Below are 16,639 nucleotides of genomic sequence, written 5' to 3' on the forward strand. Positions count from 1 at the left end.
AAGTAAAAATATTTAAAGATTACTTCAGAAAATAATAAAGCCGTTTTTATCCAGATTATACAGGGGTTTAGAAGAATTTACTGACGAGAGTTTAGAAACACGTTGTAAAGTCTTTATTTAGACACATGACAAGTATCAGACTTCAGTAGGTCAAATCTTTTGATCCAAACTATAAAGCAAAAATTTGAATAAAAAGTTGAAAAGTATAAAAGAAATCTCTTGTATTATCCGATGTTACGCATGAATACCTAGGGTGATATTGCGTAGAACTGCGTAGAAAATCAGGAACATTAGCACATCTTGGGTATCATCGAGGTGTAAGGATACGCTTTTTATTCTCTCAATCAATCATTGGCGCATGCGTAGTTTTTGCGCATTTATCAGTTGAGACATTTTTAAATAAAATATCCGAGAAATATGTCTGTACTAGATTCGTTTGATTCTAGTTGAGCGTTTGATGTTGCAAATTTAATCAATTCTCAATTTTCTACATTTTCTGCGCCATTTTTTTCCTTTTCGATAACAACAAAGACTTTTCTGATTGAGCAATCTAGAGATTTAATCGTTCAGATTAAAAATGTCCAGGCAATAAAAAAATGCAAATTTTTATACAAAATACCCCCCCCCCCATTCTATTAATGATTCTTCAACATTAACGGGGGGATTATATTTTGCGAGACAGGGCGTGTCTTTATTTTTGGAGAGCTTCCTAAACTGTTCGGTCTCTAAATAATGCACAGGTTTTAAAGTCTTGTCATCCTTGCTACATATTTCTCTCTCTGTCTGCTGCAAGATAGATTATATTTTAAAAGCACGAAGTGCAAAAATTCAAGATATTTAAAAAGAAAAAAAATAAGATATTAGAAATAAAATTAATTATAATGATGATAATATGTAGAATTAAAGAAAAGAAGAAATTAATATCTAAAGAAATAAAGAAAAAAAATATATATAATGAAGTGAAAAAAATAATGAAATAAAGAAAGAAATAAAGAAAGAAATAAAAAAATAAAGAAATAAAGAAATAAAGAAATAAAGCAATAAAGAAATAAAGAAATAAAGAAATAAAGAAATAAAGAAATAAAGAAATAAAGAAATAAAGAAATAAAGAAATAAAAAAACAAAGAAACAAAGAAATACAGAAACAAAGAAATAAAGAAATAAAGAAATAAAGAAATAAAGAAATAAAAAAACAAAGAAACAAAGAAATACAGAAACAAAGAAATAAAGAAATAAAGAACTAAAGAACTAAAGAACTAAAGAACTAAAGAACTAAAGAACCAGGAGGAGAGAAGAAAAGCCCAGTTAAATTAAGATTTAGTTGTTTTGTCCCCCTCCTGGATTTGTCTCAGTCTGATCCTTAGATCACGATCCAGAGATTAATCCAGTGTTGAGATATCAGGATTGAGATACAGATACTTGAACAGATACTTGAACAGATACATCATACAGATAGAACTTAGAAGGAGTGATACAGCAGGGTACTATAAAAAGCTATACTAGAAAATAAAACAAGTAGGGATACAGGGCGATAATACAAGGAGGGATACAGAGAGATAATACAAGGAGGGATACAGGGAGATAATACAAGGAGGGATACATACAAGGAGGGATACAGGGAGATAATACAAGGAGGGATACAGGGAGATAATACAAGGAGGGATACAGGGGAATAATACAAGGAGGGATACAGGGAGATAATATGATGAGGGATACAGGGAGATAATACAAGGAGGGATACAGGGAGACAATACAAGGAGGGATACAGGGAGATAATACAAGGAGGGATACAGGGTGATAATACAAGGAGGGATATAGGGAGAAAATAATACAAGGAGGGATACAGGGAGATAATACAAGGAGGGATACAGGGAGATAATACAAGGAGAAATACAGAGAGATAATACAAGGAGAAATACAGAGAGATAATACAAATAGGGATACAGGGAGATAATACATGGATAAAGAGAGATAACATAAGGGAAGATATAGGTAGAAAATAAAATGATAGAAATGGCTACCTCTAAGTTTAATACTAAAAGTAATATTATTAAAGTGTACGGTTGCTCCTTCTCTGAATAGATAAAAGATATAGAAAAGGATCGAATCAAATATTTGATTTCCAAGAAATGTTTTGGTCCGACTAAAATGTCATCTTCTGGAAAGCGTAGAGAATAATCAAGACTACTTCGCATAATGTTGCAACCATTTTCAAATGACGTAGAGAAATATTTCATTATTTAGTTGGTAGTGCAAAATATAAATATTTAATGACGAAGAGAAATATTTCATTATTTAGTTGGTAGTGCAAATATAAATATTTTCAAATGACGTAGAGAAATATTTCATTATTTAGTTGGTAGTGCAAAATATAAATATTTCAAATGACGAAGAGAAATATTTCATTATTTAGTTGGTAGTGCAAAATATAAATATTTCAAATGACGTAGAGAAATATTTCATTATTTAGTTGGTAGTGCAAAATATAAATATTTTCAAATGACGTAGAGAAATATTTCATTATTTAGTTGGTAGTGCAAAATATAAATGATTTCAGCATTGTCCAATATGATATGGTATTAACTCATAGAATTTATATAAATAGGTTTCATTTTGCAGGGAGGGAGGAGTTCACAGTGAGAATCAGAAAACAGGGGAATTCTCGTGGTCTTTGTTTTTTTTTAAATTATGAAATCTCACTGAGGGTTTTGTAATTGTTTTCTTAACATTTTTTAGAGATACATAAAAAAATCAAAATCCTTGTGAATATTTCTAAAGTAAAAGAATGGAAAAGACGACATTAAATTCATAGTTTTCTATTTCTCACTGTATGTTTTTTAGCCTAAGAATGAAAGCTCTTTCTTTAAAACTACTAAGGTAAACAAATTATGTCATATGACCAGCTGTTCATTGTTTAAATGATGAATCAAAAAAAATATATTCTTGAATTACAAGAACTACAAGAAATCTACATCAAAACTAAATTTTTTATAGCATTCAAAAAAGTGAAAATAAGTTTTGCAAATATAATCATTAAATTATTAAAGTGACCGTAAGGCCCAGTGTTAGTATGTCCTGAAACCCGCTTCAGCCCAAATATACCGGTCTTGCATTTGTCTTAACAATATTTTTTCAAGAAATAATTTTTTATCAGAAAAATGTTAAATCCCAACAAACATGATTAAAAGTTGGTTATTAAATTCTAAATTTGAAATCTACAAATACCTGCCCCAGCCCGGAATTTGTGGGCCAGGTTCGGTCGAGTAACGGCCTGTCAGTTCAGTTGGGCAGTCGTCTGTAGGTGTGCAGACGTTACAGACGTGATTGCAGACACTCTCTCTTTTTCCGATTCAACTTTGACAGTGCAAACAGCGCTAAGTGTACTCAACAATGTTTTCTAAGAATATTTAAAAACACTTGCGGTATTTGCGCTTAAACTTGCGTGGGTTCAGTGTATTAACTATACCCTGTCCCCAACCTCAAACTTGCGGTGAAAATACAACCAAGAAGTGATTATGAGTGTTGATTAGTTAATGACCTAATGTATAATGTATCTCGGGAGCTTCGTCCCAAGGGGGTGCAAACAACCCTGCTCTCCAATGATCATCATCCGGTGCTGATTGAATTTGAACCTGAACCTGATCTAAGGTTTGTCTCATAGAACGGATTTTAATCCTTCTCAGTTTACAAATCCGTCATCATCATGATAAAACCCATCTTATATACGTGTAATGGTAGATAGATACACAATTCATCCAATATTATTATTTAGACATTTTTCAAAAGGAACTATTTACTCGCTACAAACTTCAATTTTATCATTCCTATATCTATGCAATTTGCAACCTGATGATCTTATAATGTTGATTCATAGTTTGTAAAATCAAAGGTTTTCGACTTAAGGTTGAAAAGATGTAGGGATTATAAAATTAGAAAGAAAGAATTTTTGAATTCCAAATACCTAAATTTATAGAAACATTTTCATCTTACGTTGAATAACTGAAATTGAAAAAATGGTGTCTAAGGACAGTGAATTTCATCCAATAAACTAAAAGTCAGAACTTATTGGGATCAAGCCTTGATCTCCATACTATGCAGATCTACGGATCAATTTAATTACCGTGGTAGTTATTAGTGAATAAAGGCTTGGTAAATGACGGATTAATAAGTGAAATTAAATTAAGAACTTGTAGATAAGTAAAGTGATGAAAGGATTGATGAAAGGATGGGTGAAAAGATGGATGAAGTTTAATGGTTAAGGATGGATAAACTAAATGGTTAAAGGGAGTGACCGGCAATGTGTAGTAATTGAGCTGATAATGTAGTTTGTGGAGAAATTGTGGATTTATTTGTGACATTCAGGGTGTCCCACGAAACATGACAGTTGATAAATAGTTTTGAATGTCGTCTTCCATACAGTGTATAAGATATTAAAGGCTGTTTGCAGTTTATTTCGTTTAAAAAATCTTTTGCTCTAGTATATTTTACTTTGAAATTAATGTTACTATAATATGACTCCTAAATAATATTTTTATTATTGTCTTTCGTATTAAAAAACTTATCAAATTATGGAAGAAGACATTCTAAACTATTTATACCAACTGTCATGTTTCGTGGGACACCCTGTATACAATGTTTTAATGATGAATAACTACTTAGTTTGAGTGCAAAGTCGACGTTCAAATTCATCCATTTGGGTGGTTACGTTTTAAGGATCGATTTTTTTAAATTTTTAATCAATTAGCTAGAATTTATGGATGAAAAGATGGATGAAAGGATGAATATAATTAATGGTTATGGATGGACGAAAAGATGGATTAAGTTTAAAGGTTAAGGATGGATGAAAATATAGATGAAGTTAAATGGTTAAAGATGGATGAAGTTTAATGGTTAAGGATGGATGAAAAGATGGATTGTATGATTTAGAATCTGATGAAATGAGTTGATAGGCAAAGTTAAATAGTTAGATGAAATCCTTGCAGCACCCACCCTACATACTTCAATACAACTAGATATTCTACTTAGATATATGATACCCCCCCCCCCTTCAAGTCATCTTCACCAAAAGCTTCTTTTCTACTTGTTTTAAATATTGTACAGTTTTAACCGAATTCGAATGATAAAATTAAATTATAATTTAAGTTTAGTTTAGTGCGGAGGGGGATACATTTCCTCTTCTCAGGTTTCAATCATCTTCCTTGATACGATTACAATTATTCTTCAGATATAACAATTCGTATTGAATCCTTTATCTACTTAATTGTAGTTTCTAAACAATTATTTCTTTCCGGGGTAAATATTTTCCCGTAAGTTATTCACCCTCCCCCCTTTTTTTTTTGGGGGGGGGGGAATTAGAACTTTTTTGGATACATAAATTATTCTTTTGAGATAACTAAACCCCCCGACCCTCCCACTCTATATTTTCCATCACCTCCCCCCCCCCACGCACTTCCTATGTATATCTATCAGCATAAGCTGCATCCTGTTGCATTTGAAAATCTGTTGAATGCATGTCAATCATCTTGAGATGCAAATATAGCAAATAATAGAAACTCAAATTAGCTAATCAATGGTAAATACTAAGGATGATTTTAGCAACGGGAAACACGCAAAAACTGTCACGTGCTATTTATAGCGTCATTCTAAGTGCGTCATACGAGGGAGGTTACGTCATAGATTGACCGGGGTGGTATGGGGGGGAGGCATATTTAAACATTTACCGGAATATTAGCACTTCTTGTACTGTTGAAATTGCGTCACAAGAGGAGGATATTTAAAAGTTAGATGGGACTTGTTGCGTCACTCAAGTTGCCCCATGTGACCTAGGTTAATTATCAGAGTCTGACCGGGCCGCGCAGGTCAGCGGCATTCGTCAAATTATCCAGTTGATTCCCAACCAGTAACGGACGTATAAAATTCTATTCCAGCTGTCAATTAAGGTATTGTGAATGGATTGGTGACCAACGGCATCAACCCATCTTAGCATTTCTTTCTTGGAGCTTTAAAATTGTATTTGTGTTTCTGTGTATCAGTAAGAAAGAATATCTTTCTTTCTTTCTTGGAGCTCTAAACTTTTATTTGTATTTCTGTCTATCAGTTAAAGGGTATATTTCTTGCTGTCTGTATGTCTGTCTGTCTGTCTATTTTTCTATCCATATATCTTTTTATATTTAATCTATCTATCTATCTGTGTTTTAATTTTTTCTATTTGTTTGCTATATTTCTATATATTCTTTCTGTTTTTGGGTCTATCATTTATCTATCTGTCTGTCTATCTATCTATCTATCTGTCTAACATAATTCCATCTGTCTATCTGCTTCTCCGTCAATCTGTTTATTTTGTCTATCTGTCTATTTGGTATCTGTATATCTGTTTATCTGTCTACCTATGAATTGTGTTGACAATGTAAAGTATTTCAACTAATCAGGAAAACAAAAGGAAAGAACCGCAAACCTAGCAGCAATACATCGATAGATAAATACATCAGCAATAGATTAGAAATTAGATAGATAAATAAATAGATAGATAGATAGATAGATAGATAGATAGATAGATAGATAGATAGATAGATAGATAGATAGATAGATAGATAGATAGATAGATAGATAGATAGATATCCCTGGACTGGCCACCAACACTTTTAAGCAATAACTTTTACAGATAGTAATTAAGTTAAGAGTAAAGAGTATTTAAAAAGTAACAGTAAAGTTCTAATTTTAAACGTGGCAAGGGAACATTTTCACCCAAATTCATTAATATTTAAGATCAATTTTCATTTAACCTGTTTTTCTGTTGAAAATTTGATTAATTGGTGAATTAAAATTCGCCGATAAGGGTAATAGTGGAAAAGATAAAATGTAAAATTGATAACTGTTAAGTAAAAAAAATTATATATCAAAAAAATATAAAGAAAGTCAAAAAGATAGGTTATAGAGAGAAACATTTTATTTGCAGAGTTGAAGCTTACATATTTGAACATTTTTTAGTATACATTTTTAAAGTTTGATGAAAACGAAAGATTAAATGTCTCTTTCACTTTTAACTTGAAATTCCCCCCCCCCCTATCTCCAAGGTATTTCAAGGTATTAACCCTATTCCTTCTGGGGGGGGGGTCAATTTGACCCCCCCCTGTAGTTTTTTTAACATAACTCAAAAAGTATTGGTCTGAGGCTGTTGAAATTTTCTTACTTTTCTTACATACCCAAAGCCCTCCCTTTAAGCCTAAAACCGGGCTTTAATACTAACTGCCTGAGTCCTCAGGCACACTGCCTGAATTACTGCTTTTGCCTGTAACAAACTAAATCTTTGTTTTGACCCACTTTCACTTGTCAGATTTTGATAAAATTTAGCTTTTTGGAAAGCCTATGACATAAGGAAACGGATTACACAAGTTTTGCGAAAAAAAAATTGCATTTTTTTTGCAAACAACCTGTCAAAGGAAATTTGCACATTTTTAGTTTTTCTGGATTAAAAATCAGGTTATTTAAAATTTTGCAAAAATGTTTGCATATTTGAAATGGCATGGTCAAGGGCTTTTCAAAAATGTATTATTTTTCATTTTTTGGACAAATTTTTTTTTGCAAACATTTTTACTTTATAACTGGATTTTGCGATAAAAAATTCAATTTTTGCAAATTTGCAAATTTTTTTGCAGATTCTAAAAGTAGAGCACAAGAGCTTTCTAATGATGTATCATTTGTCATATTTGGACATAAAACATGGGATTTAGAGGGGGGGGTCAAATTGACCCCTCCCCAGCATATCCTGGTTTTCAAGTACCCCAGCAGGGATAGGGTTAATTGCAAAGATTTCACCAAATCCAACTCTTGAGCATATACTGGAGTGTTACAGAATCTACAAAAACCCTAAAACCTAACCGTCATCTTATAGCAGTAATTTAGCCCGAACCCTTCTCTGAAGGGACAAAAACCAAGGATTGTCTCTTTTTTGTTCATTTTACACTTTTCTGGTTCCATAATTCTACATGTTCTTTGTGTTCGGTCAAAGCCTTGGATTAGCATTTTTTTGTGTTTCATAATTGATTAAATTAATGCTGTGACAAGTAATTTTTTCCTTCTAGATTTTATCTTTCTTATGAAAGGAATTAAAATTTAATTTTTAAGATTAAAAATAAATGCAACATAAGTAAGAAGTAACGGAAACAAACTTATTGCATTTAAATAACAGTAATTTAGAATTAGTATAGTTTTGGAATCTATATAATTAACAATAAGTACATCTGTGTTTTTAACAAAAGAAATGGAGATTTAAGGTTAAGGAATTGTTGAAAAAAAACGAAAAAGCTAAAAAAAATAAGGTAAAAATTTGAAAAAGGGAAAGAAATGATTGGATCGAAGGGAGCTGCGGAGCGGAAAAGAAGGCTGAGGAAGAGTGGAGCGAGGGGGGGGATCCAATGATAGGATCGAAGGGAGCTGCGGAGCGGAAAAGAAGGCCTGAGGAAGAGTGGAGCGAGGGGGTGGGATCCAATGAATAATCAACCCTGTAATTGTCCTACGGTTTTTTGTTATATCCAATCTAGATCACAGAGATTAGAGGGTAGAGAGGGTAGAGACAGAGGGTAGAGAGTGTAGAGAGGATAGAGATGGTAGAGAGGGTAGAGAGGGTAGAGAGTGTAGATAGGATAAAAGTAAAAGTAAAAGTGTGTGCTGGGCCTCGGTTTGGGGGGAAGGGAGTGGTTTGTGGTTAAGTAAAGTAGATCTTTACATAATTCTAAAACGGGAAAAAAGGGATTTATTGAACAAGCAAGGCTCTAAAATGTAAAATAATCTGGGTTTTATTTCAGAAATTTAACAAAATTTCCTAACCGAGTTTTACAACTGTCCATNCCCACCCTACCCCCAACAAATATATTTTAAGAAATGTGTCAAAAAATATCTTGTCACGGTAATTTGTTTTATTCTGAAGTTAGTTGGGAGTTATCTTGAGCCACTATTGTGTCCTTAGATTACAGAGTTTAGTTCATTCACACCAAACTCTAGAGAAGTTCCCGTCAAAATAGGAGATTGCACTCTTGTAAAGTCTTCTATGAAAAAATCAGATGTTTGGTCTGAAATCAGGATTTTGAAATTATTTCTCTTTGACTTCTAAGTGTATGTAGAAATAACAATGTTAAGATTTGTAACATTTTTTCGAGGATTACAGGCATATGGTAGATAAATAAATATTTCTAACCCCCCCTTACCCCACACCCTCCCATCCTTGTCATATCCCCCCCCCCCTGGCCCAGTAAAGAGTCCGACCTCTTGATTATTAAAAGCATCGAGATCGTTATCTTGACAAGAAAAGAATCCAAGGCGAGGAGGAGGGGGGGGGGGCATTTGGAGATTTCAACAACTCTGCCAGACATTTTTTTTATTTATTCAGGTTCAACTTGGAAACTTGAGAACAGTATACTTAGCAAGCAACCCTGTTTATTTTGACCAAATAACCGACATTTTAGATAAAATACAACGGTAATTTCTTGCACCAAACCAGTCAGATTTTGATAGAGAAAATATTAACATTTTAAACAAACGTCTAACCGTTTTTAGATGGATAATGCACATACATTCATTGTAAACTAGAAATGCTGCAAATGAATGACAAAATGAATGAAAGAATGAATAAAGATGATGATGAATAGCATGAATGAATGCATGAATGACTATGATTGGTAACCTTTCCTTGGAAGCTGGAATGTGCTGTGTTTTCGTCCAACACGGAGTTGTTTAGTCAACTTTTTCAAATACATATATCCGTCTTTGTTCCGCCATATTTTTTATCTACCCGTCTTCTAATCCGCCATATTGTCTATCTATCCGTCTTCTACTCCCCCATATTGTTTATCCGACTTCTACTCCGCCATATTGTTTATCTATCCGTCTTCTTCTCCGCCATATTGTTTATCTATCCGTCCTCTACTCCGCCATATTGTTTATCTATTCGTCTTCTACTCCGCCATATTGTTTATCTATCCGTCTTCTACTCCGCCATATTATTTATCTATCCCTCTTCTACTCCGCCATATTGTTTATCTATCCTTCTTCTACTCCGCCATATTGTTTATCTATCCGTCTTCTACTCCGCCATATTGTTTATCTGTCCGCCCTCTACTCCGCCATATTGTTTATCTATTCGTCTTCTACTCCGCCATATTGTTTATCTATCCGTCCTCTACTCCGCCATATTGTTTATCTATCCTTCTTCTACTCCGCCATATTGTTTATCTATCCGTCTTCTACTCCACCATATTGTTTATTTACCTATCTTCTACTTCGCCATATTGTTTATCTACCTATGTTCTACTCCGCCATAATTGTTTATCTATCCGTTGTCTTCTCCGCCTTATTGTTAATCTACCTATCTTCTACTCCGCCATATTGTTTATATACCTATCTTCTACTCCGCCATATTGTTTATCTATCCGTTGTCTTCTCCACCTTATTGTTAATCTACCTATCTTCTACTCCGCCATATTGTTTATCTACCTATCTATTTCACTATCTAGCTACTATTGTGGGTCTTTATCAGAGTAGAGTTGTATTAAGACAAAAACTCACTAATGTTCACAATGAAAGAAGAAGTTGGATAATGGAACCAAATAAGAGACAATTCAACACCAACAGATAGAGAGATAGTTAGATAGATTAGTAGATAGATAGAGAGATAGACAGATAGATTAGTAGATAGATATACAAGACTTAAAAGAAAATAATATATGAGGGAGGTAGATATCATTGACAGATAGATATATCAACATAACTCTTTTTACTTCAATGTCTCACTTTCTAACTGCTATCTCGCACCTGTTTACTTTACACACTCCTAACTTAACTTAATTCACATTTTCTTAGCATAATATTTTATTTATTTCATGAGTCTAGATCTGTAAATGTTCCAACAACAACAAGAAATAACAATGTTCCCAATATTTTAGGCCTTGTAATTCTTGTTTGCGATTCTTGCAAATATTTGGATTGATGGGAAAAAGATGAGCGGGGGGTTGGACGATACGGGTCAGAGGAGGTCAAAGAATAGACGATTTATGAATTTTCTACAAAGATTTGCATTGATTTGAAAACAATGATTGAATTCGGTCGGATTTTGTGTCTGGTCGTTTCTTTTTGATTATCTATTGGGACTAACCGTCCAATGTCCATTTACTGGTTTAACTAAGTGTTCATATAAATATCTGTTCTTATATCTGTATGTATATCTTTATGTCCATCGAATTATCTCGCTACCTGTTTATCTAGGTGTCCATAGTTATGTTCACTTATTTATCCATCTATCTTATATGTTTATCATTCTGTTCAGTTTCATGTCTATCTATCTTATATGTTCATCATTCTGTTCAGTTCCATGTCTATCTATCTTATATGTTCCTCATTCTGTTCAGTTTCATGTCTATCTATCTTATATGTTCATTATTCTGTTCAGTTTTATGTCTATCTATCTTATATGTTCATCTTTCTGTTCAGTTTCATGTCTATCTTTCTTATATGTTTCTCTTTCTGTTCAGTTTCATGTCTATCTATCTTATATATTGAGCTTTCTGTTCAGTTTCATGTCTATATATCTTATATGTTCATCTTTCTGTTCAGTCTCATGTCTATCTATCTTATATGTTCATCTTTCTGTTCAGTTTCATGTCTATCTATCTTATATGTTCATCTTTCTGTTCAGTTTCATGTCTATCTATCTTATATGTTTATCATTCTGTTCCTCTGTCTGTGTGGCTGAGAACTAAGTATAAAACTAGGGTTGAAGAAGATAGAAGAAGAGATAATGAAACAGGATTATATAATATATAGAACCTAGACTAGGGACACAAATAAGTCAGAGTTTTATCATCAGATTTTATCCAGACTCTAATCTGTTCCCATAGTTCAACTCCTGGGTCAGGGATACTCAGTATACAGGCATACCTGGAGAACCTCTTCCCAACTTTAGTCCTAGATTTAGATAGGTAGATAGGTAGATAGGTAGATAGGTAGATAGGTAGATAGGTAGATAGGTAGATAGGTAGATAGGTAGATAGGTAAATGGGTAGATACATATCTATGTACATAGAAAGACAGGTTATAAATATGTCAATTTAAGTTGACAAGCATGAAAATAGAAAGATATGGAAATGATAAAAAGAAAGACCTAGTGGACAATTTTTGACAACTAAATAGATTCAGTTTTATTATAATCAAATTACTTGAAATCTGAATATATTCAGTTTTATTATAATCAAAACTACTTGAAATCTAAATATATTCAGTTTTATTATAATCAAAACTACTTGAAATCTAAATATATTCAGTTTTATTATAATCAAAACTACTTGAAATCTAAATATATTCAGTTTTAGTATAATCAAAACTACTTGAAAACAATTAATATATATATATAATATAATATACAAAGGCGGAACTATGATGAAAGACAGTTAAAGATTGAAATGATAGTTCCTGTTAAGAGAACAGTTAAGGATATAGATAGATAGATATAAGAATAAAAGCATGGATTGGAAAGATAAAAACAAAATCGACTAATCTCAAGTTAAAGTATTACTAAAATCAGATACTCACTACATAAGTGTTGAAAAACGTTGCACCACTTCGTACAATGTAGTAAAGACACCCTAGAACGTTTATCCAACATGTATCAAGGAAACCCCTGTAGTAAAGACACCCTAGAAAGTTTATCGGAGTCCGACCTGTATTGAGAGGAAAGGCTCTCTAGTAAAGACACTGTAGAACGTTTATCCGACCTATATTGAGAGAACACCCTGTAATATAGACATCCTAGAACGTTTATCCAACCTATAATAAGAGGACACCCTGTAGTATAGACACCCTAGAACGTTTATCCGACCTATATTGAGAGAACACCCTGTAATATAGACACCCTAGAACGTTTTACCGACCTATATTAAGAGAACACCCTGTAGTATAGACACCCTAGAACGTTTATCCGACCTATATTAAGAGAACACCCTGTAGTATAGACACCCTCTGTAGTATAGACATCCTAGAACGTTTCTCCGACCTATGCTGAAGAGTTATGTATATTGAATTCTGTCTGCAGTAAGGATGAATTGAAGAGAAACCCATGATCTTCCTGACCTCTATTATTAATTCATTATATTCTGGATCTATGCTAGCAGATCTCAACCTAGGCTAGATTAGTTTGCAAGTCTTGTTGTTTAATTACAGGTTTACTTTCATCCTTCTATCTCATCCTCATCCTCATGCTGCAGGTTCATGTAGTTCTCACAGCTGGAGTTAGATTAGTAGATCAGTCAGAACTAGATTAGCTGGAGACGTTTATATGACATGGAAAACTTTTCCTGCATTCGAAATCTTCCAAGGGGGGATCGTTTCTGAAGTAACTGATTACTCGCCACAAACTCTAATGTTATCATACCTATATCTTTGCAACCTGAAGAGGCAAGAAATCATTTCTTTTCTTGACAGATTCAGTCGGATTTTTATTTCTCACAATTTAAATTCATGAGAACTTTTTCTAGATCCTTTTTGAACATAAAATCAGCGTTGTTCTTTCTTCCAAACCTATAATTATGTTCTGGTCCTTTTAAGCCTTAAACCTTCCATTTTAAACTTTAACATTTTATGCTCGACTTTTATTTTAAAGGATTAATCTTATTCTGTTCTCAACATTTAGTTAGTACAGTGAAACCCTTAATAACGAATACATCGAAAGAATTCATCAAATGTCGTATTCTTCACTTTCTGATAATGGAATGTTGCAGATATTTAGTTTTTTAATTAAATGATTATATGGAACTCTTTAAAACTGTTCCCGCGTATTCATGTCTATTTATTTATTTTCACAAATACTATAATTTAAGTAATATAGTATAAAACTCATTGAAAAATTGTCAAGACGACATTTGATAAATTCTTCCGATGTATTCCTTATTAAGGGTTTCACTGTATATAACAACTATATAACAAAGGTTTATCTTAAAATTTGAGCCTTAGACCTTTAAACTTAAACATTTTATAATAAACCTTTAGTTTTAATAATACCAAAGGTTTATATTAAAGCCTGGACAATTGTGCAGTTTCAACTCGGTGACTTTTATGGAACTGTCTTCATAATTAAAAACGTTATTTTCAAGTATGACACGACCGCCAACATTATTAAATCTCTTTTGACATTTTTTAACGTTTTGTCCGTTTAAAGTGTTTATTTTTATTTTTTATTGTTTTCATTCATGTTGTGAATGATAGTTTTTAACTTAGTGTTTTACTTAGATCATAAATATTATATGAATCATTTTATTTTATTTTATTTTATTTATTTTATTTTATTACAAAGGTATCCTTAAAACTTTTATCTGATCAATAATGTGGAAGATAATGTTGTTTTTCTAGAGATGTGCAAATTAATTTTGTAGAGAAATATCAATGGAAAATAATCAGTTTTTTAAATTAAAAACATTGATATCTAATTCATACTTGATTAGATAAAGCATTTAATGGTATCGTTGTGAATCGGGCATTGCCATCTTTGTATGGAAGGTCACTTAAAATTACGCATAAAGTCCCTTTAGATACAGTGTACTTATAACCTAGCTTGTGAAAACAAAATCTTAGAAATTGAGGATGAAAAAAGACCAGTCCCCCAGCCTGGCCCAAGGCGTGCAGTATAGTTTACATGGAAAGCGCTCCATGCATCATAATAAGACTCAAATTTATTTATTTTTCAGAGTAAGCTCCGAGAGAGTTCCAAGATCTCACCCAACACAACCCTGCTCAGCTGCTCCAACCACAGCGAACCTAACAACATTGAGCACACACAACACAACACAACCTGATCCAGTGTTAACCAAACCAGGACGACAGAACCATTTCCCCGACCATGAAGAGATTTTAGCGGTGAACCCGAGTATGTTGTCGCGGCAAAATAGTTCCGGGAGGTTGCTTGAAACTCATTTTGATGAACCCTACTCCCACATCCGTTCCTCCTCTCAATCCAACCTTCCTCCGGTTGGTAATGAGACTGTTTCTCCTCAGCTCAACAGTTCCTTCCCGGGTGCAGAGGCTCCGTATATCTCCTCCTCTGTCACTTTACCCGCGAAGGAGGATCTGGGGTTTTATCAGAACCTGAGCGGAAGGTTTCGTCAGTCTGCGTACAGGACGAGAGAAGAACAAAGGGCGTCCTTCTCCAGGCAGGCGGAGATGCACAAGAGTCCTAAGACCCAGGAACTGGAGGAGTTTGCTGCTAAATTTGAAGGTTATCAGAAGCAACGAAGTCGTAGAAACCTGCAACCTACTCCTATGCTAGATCAGCTAGCTAGAGAGAACCAGGCTCAGTTCTGGTTAAACAACCCAGATCATCTCTCCCCCCTGGAGTCCAACCTGTTAAAACTAGTCCAGAGAACAGATTCTATCAACCGTCGAACCATCAGTGATGATAGTTCAAGCGGCCGTGAATCTGTAACCACCGTGATATCAAACTGTTCTAGTGAAACTCTTAAATATACGGATAGACATTCATCCAGTGAGACCCTGAGATATTCTGAACCCGGAGATGCTGGGACGGAGCTGGAGGGGGACTGGACCCAGGACCATTTATCCAGGGAGGATCAACACCAGTTTGAAAACCCGTATGGAAACTATATGAACATGTCGGAGAATATTTCAAACTATCCTCTCAAACCCAAACAGTGGATCGGAACTCATGGAACAAATCGAAAGATCCTTTCTCGGAGCATGAGCGAGTCTTCAAAGCTTGTTGAGCACCCTGAGAACCTCGAACCTTATGGTTTACCTATGTCAAAGGCTGGGTTGAGAATTGAGGACGGGTTGAGCCAGGTTATAAAGGAGAAGGAGGAGACTGTAAGATCTGGATTTAATAATCCTGGCATGCAGGGAGAAATCCTAGGGTCAGTCATGAATGAAAGAAATCTAGGAGAGAACCAACCCTTGACCCGACAGGGACAAAAATTTCCAATAAAAAACGAACCCCTGCACAGGGACTCTGTGATAAGAAATATGAACCTGCAGAGGGAGAAGGAGAGGAATGAAACCCTGCTGAGAGGGGAGATGAGAACGGAAACCCTGCTCCAGGACGGATTCTGCTCTTTTTGCAATATTCGGCACACTCCGACTTCGATTCCCTGCCAGGCTCCGAGATTTGAACCTGAACAAGTAAGTCCTGTTTCTTATTTACTAGGGCATATTGAGATAGAACATTGTTCTTGCAAATTACAAGAGCACAGACCTGTAAAATGTGTAACTATAGGGACCACCCAGAGCCATTACGGTGGAACATTCTTTGGTAAATGTTTATATATACATATATATGATATACAATAATATAAATATGTACATTGTACATTAAGTAAAGGTTACGAAATGCTTAAATTGGCGTGCATAATTCTGTACAATACTGATTGCAAATCCATGCACTATTGCATACGTTATGAGGTATTGAAGTTGAATTAATAGATTATTAATCCGTCCCTGAATTATCTTGCTATGGAGATAGAAGGAATTTAATTGGTATCCCAAGACCTTTAATCCTTGATTTACTCTTCCTGGCGGTATTTTAAAAGAATTAAGATTTTGATAATTAATCCGAGTTTTTCAAGGAAACTATTTAGATGACAACTCTTAG

General features: G+C 33.9%; 1 protein-coding gene across 1 annotated transcript; it reads left to right on the top strand.

The window, feature by feature from the left end:
- Positions 1–3,283: 3,283 nt before the first annotated feature.
- On the top strand, positions 3,284–16,300 carry LOC111716762 (uncharacterized; the record flags this gene model as incomplete). The annotated part of the gene is made up of 2 exons (XM_023492247.1): positions 3,284–3,648; positions 14,727–16,300. Coding segments are annotated over exons 1-2 (1,681 nt in total), but the record flags the coding sequence as incomplete, so codon positions are not given.
- Positions 16,301–16,639: the final 339 nt, after the last annotated feature.

Source organism: Eurytemora carolleeae, unplaced genomic scaffold, assembly GCF_000591075.1.
Source record: "Eurytemora carolleeae unplaced genomic scaffold, Eaff_2.0 scaffold1411, whole genome shotgun sequence".
Taxonomy (NCBI): Eukaryota; Metazoa; Arthropoda; class Copepoda; order Calanoida; family Temoridae; genus Eurytemora; species Eurytemora carolleeae.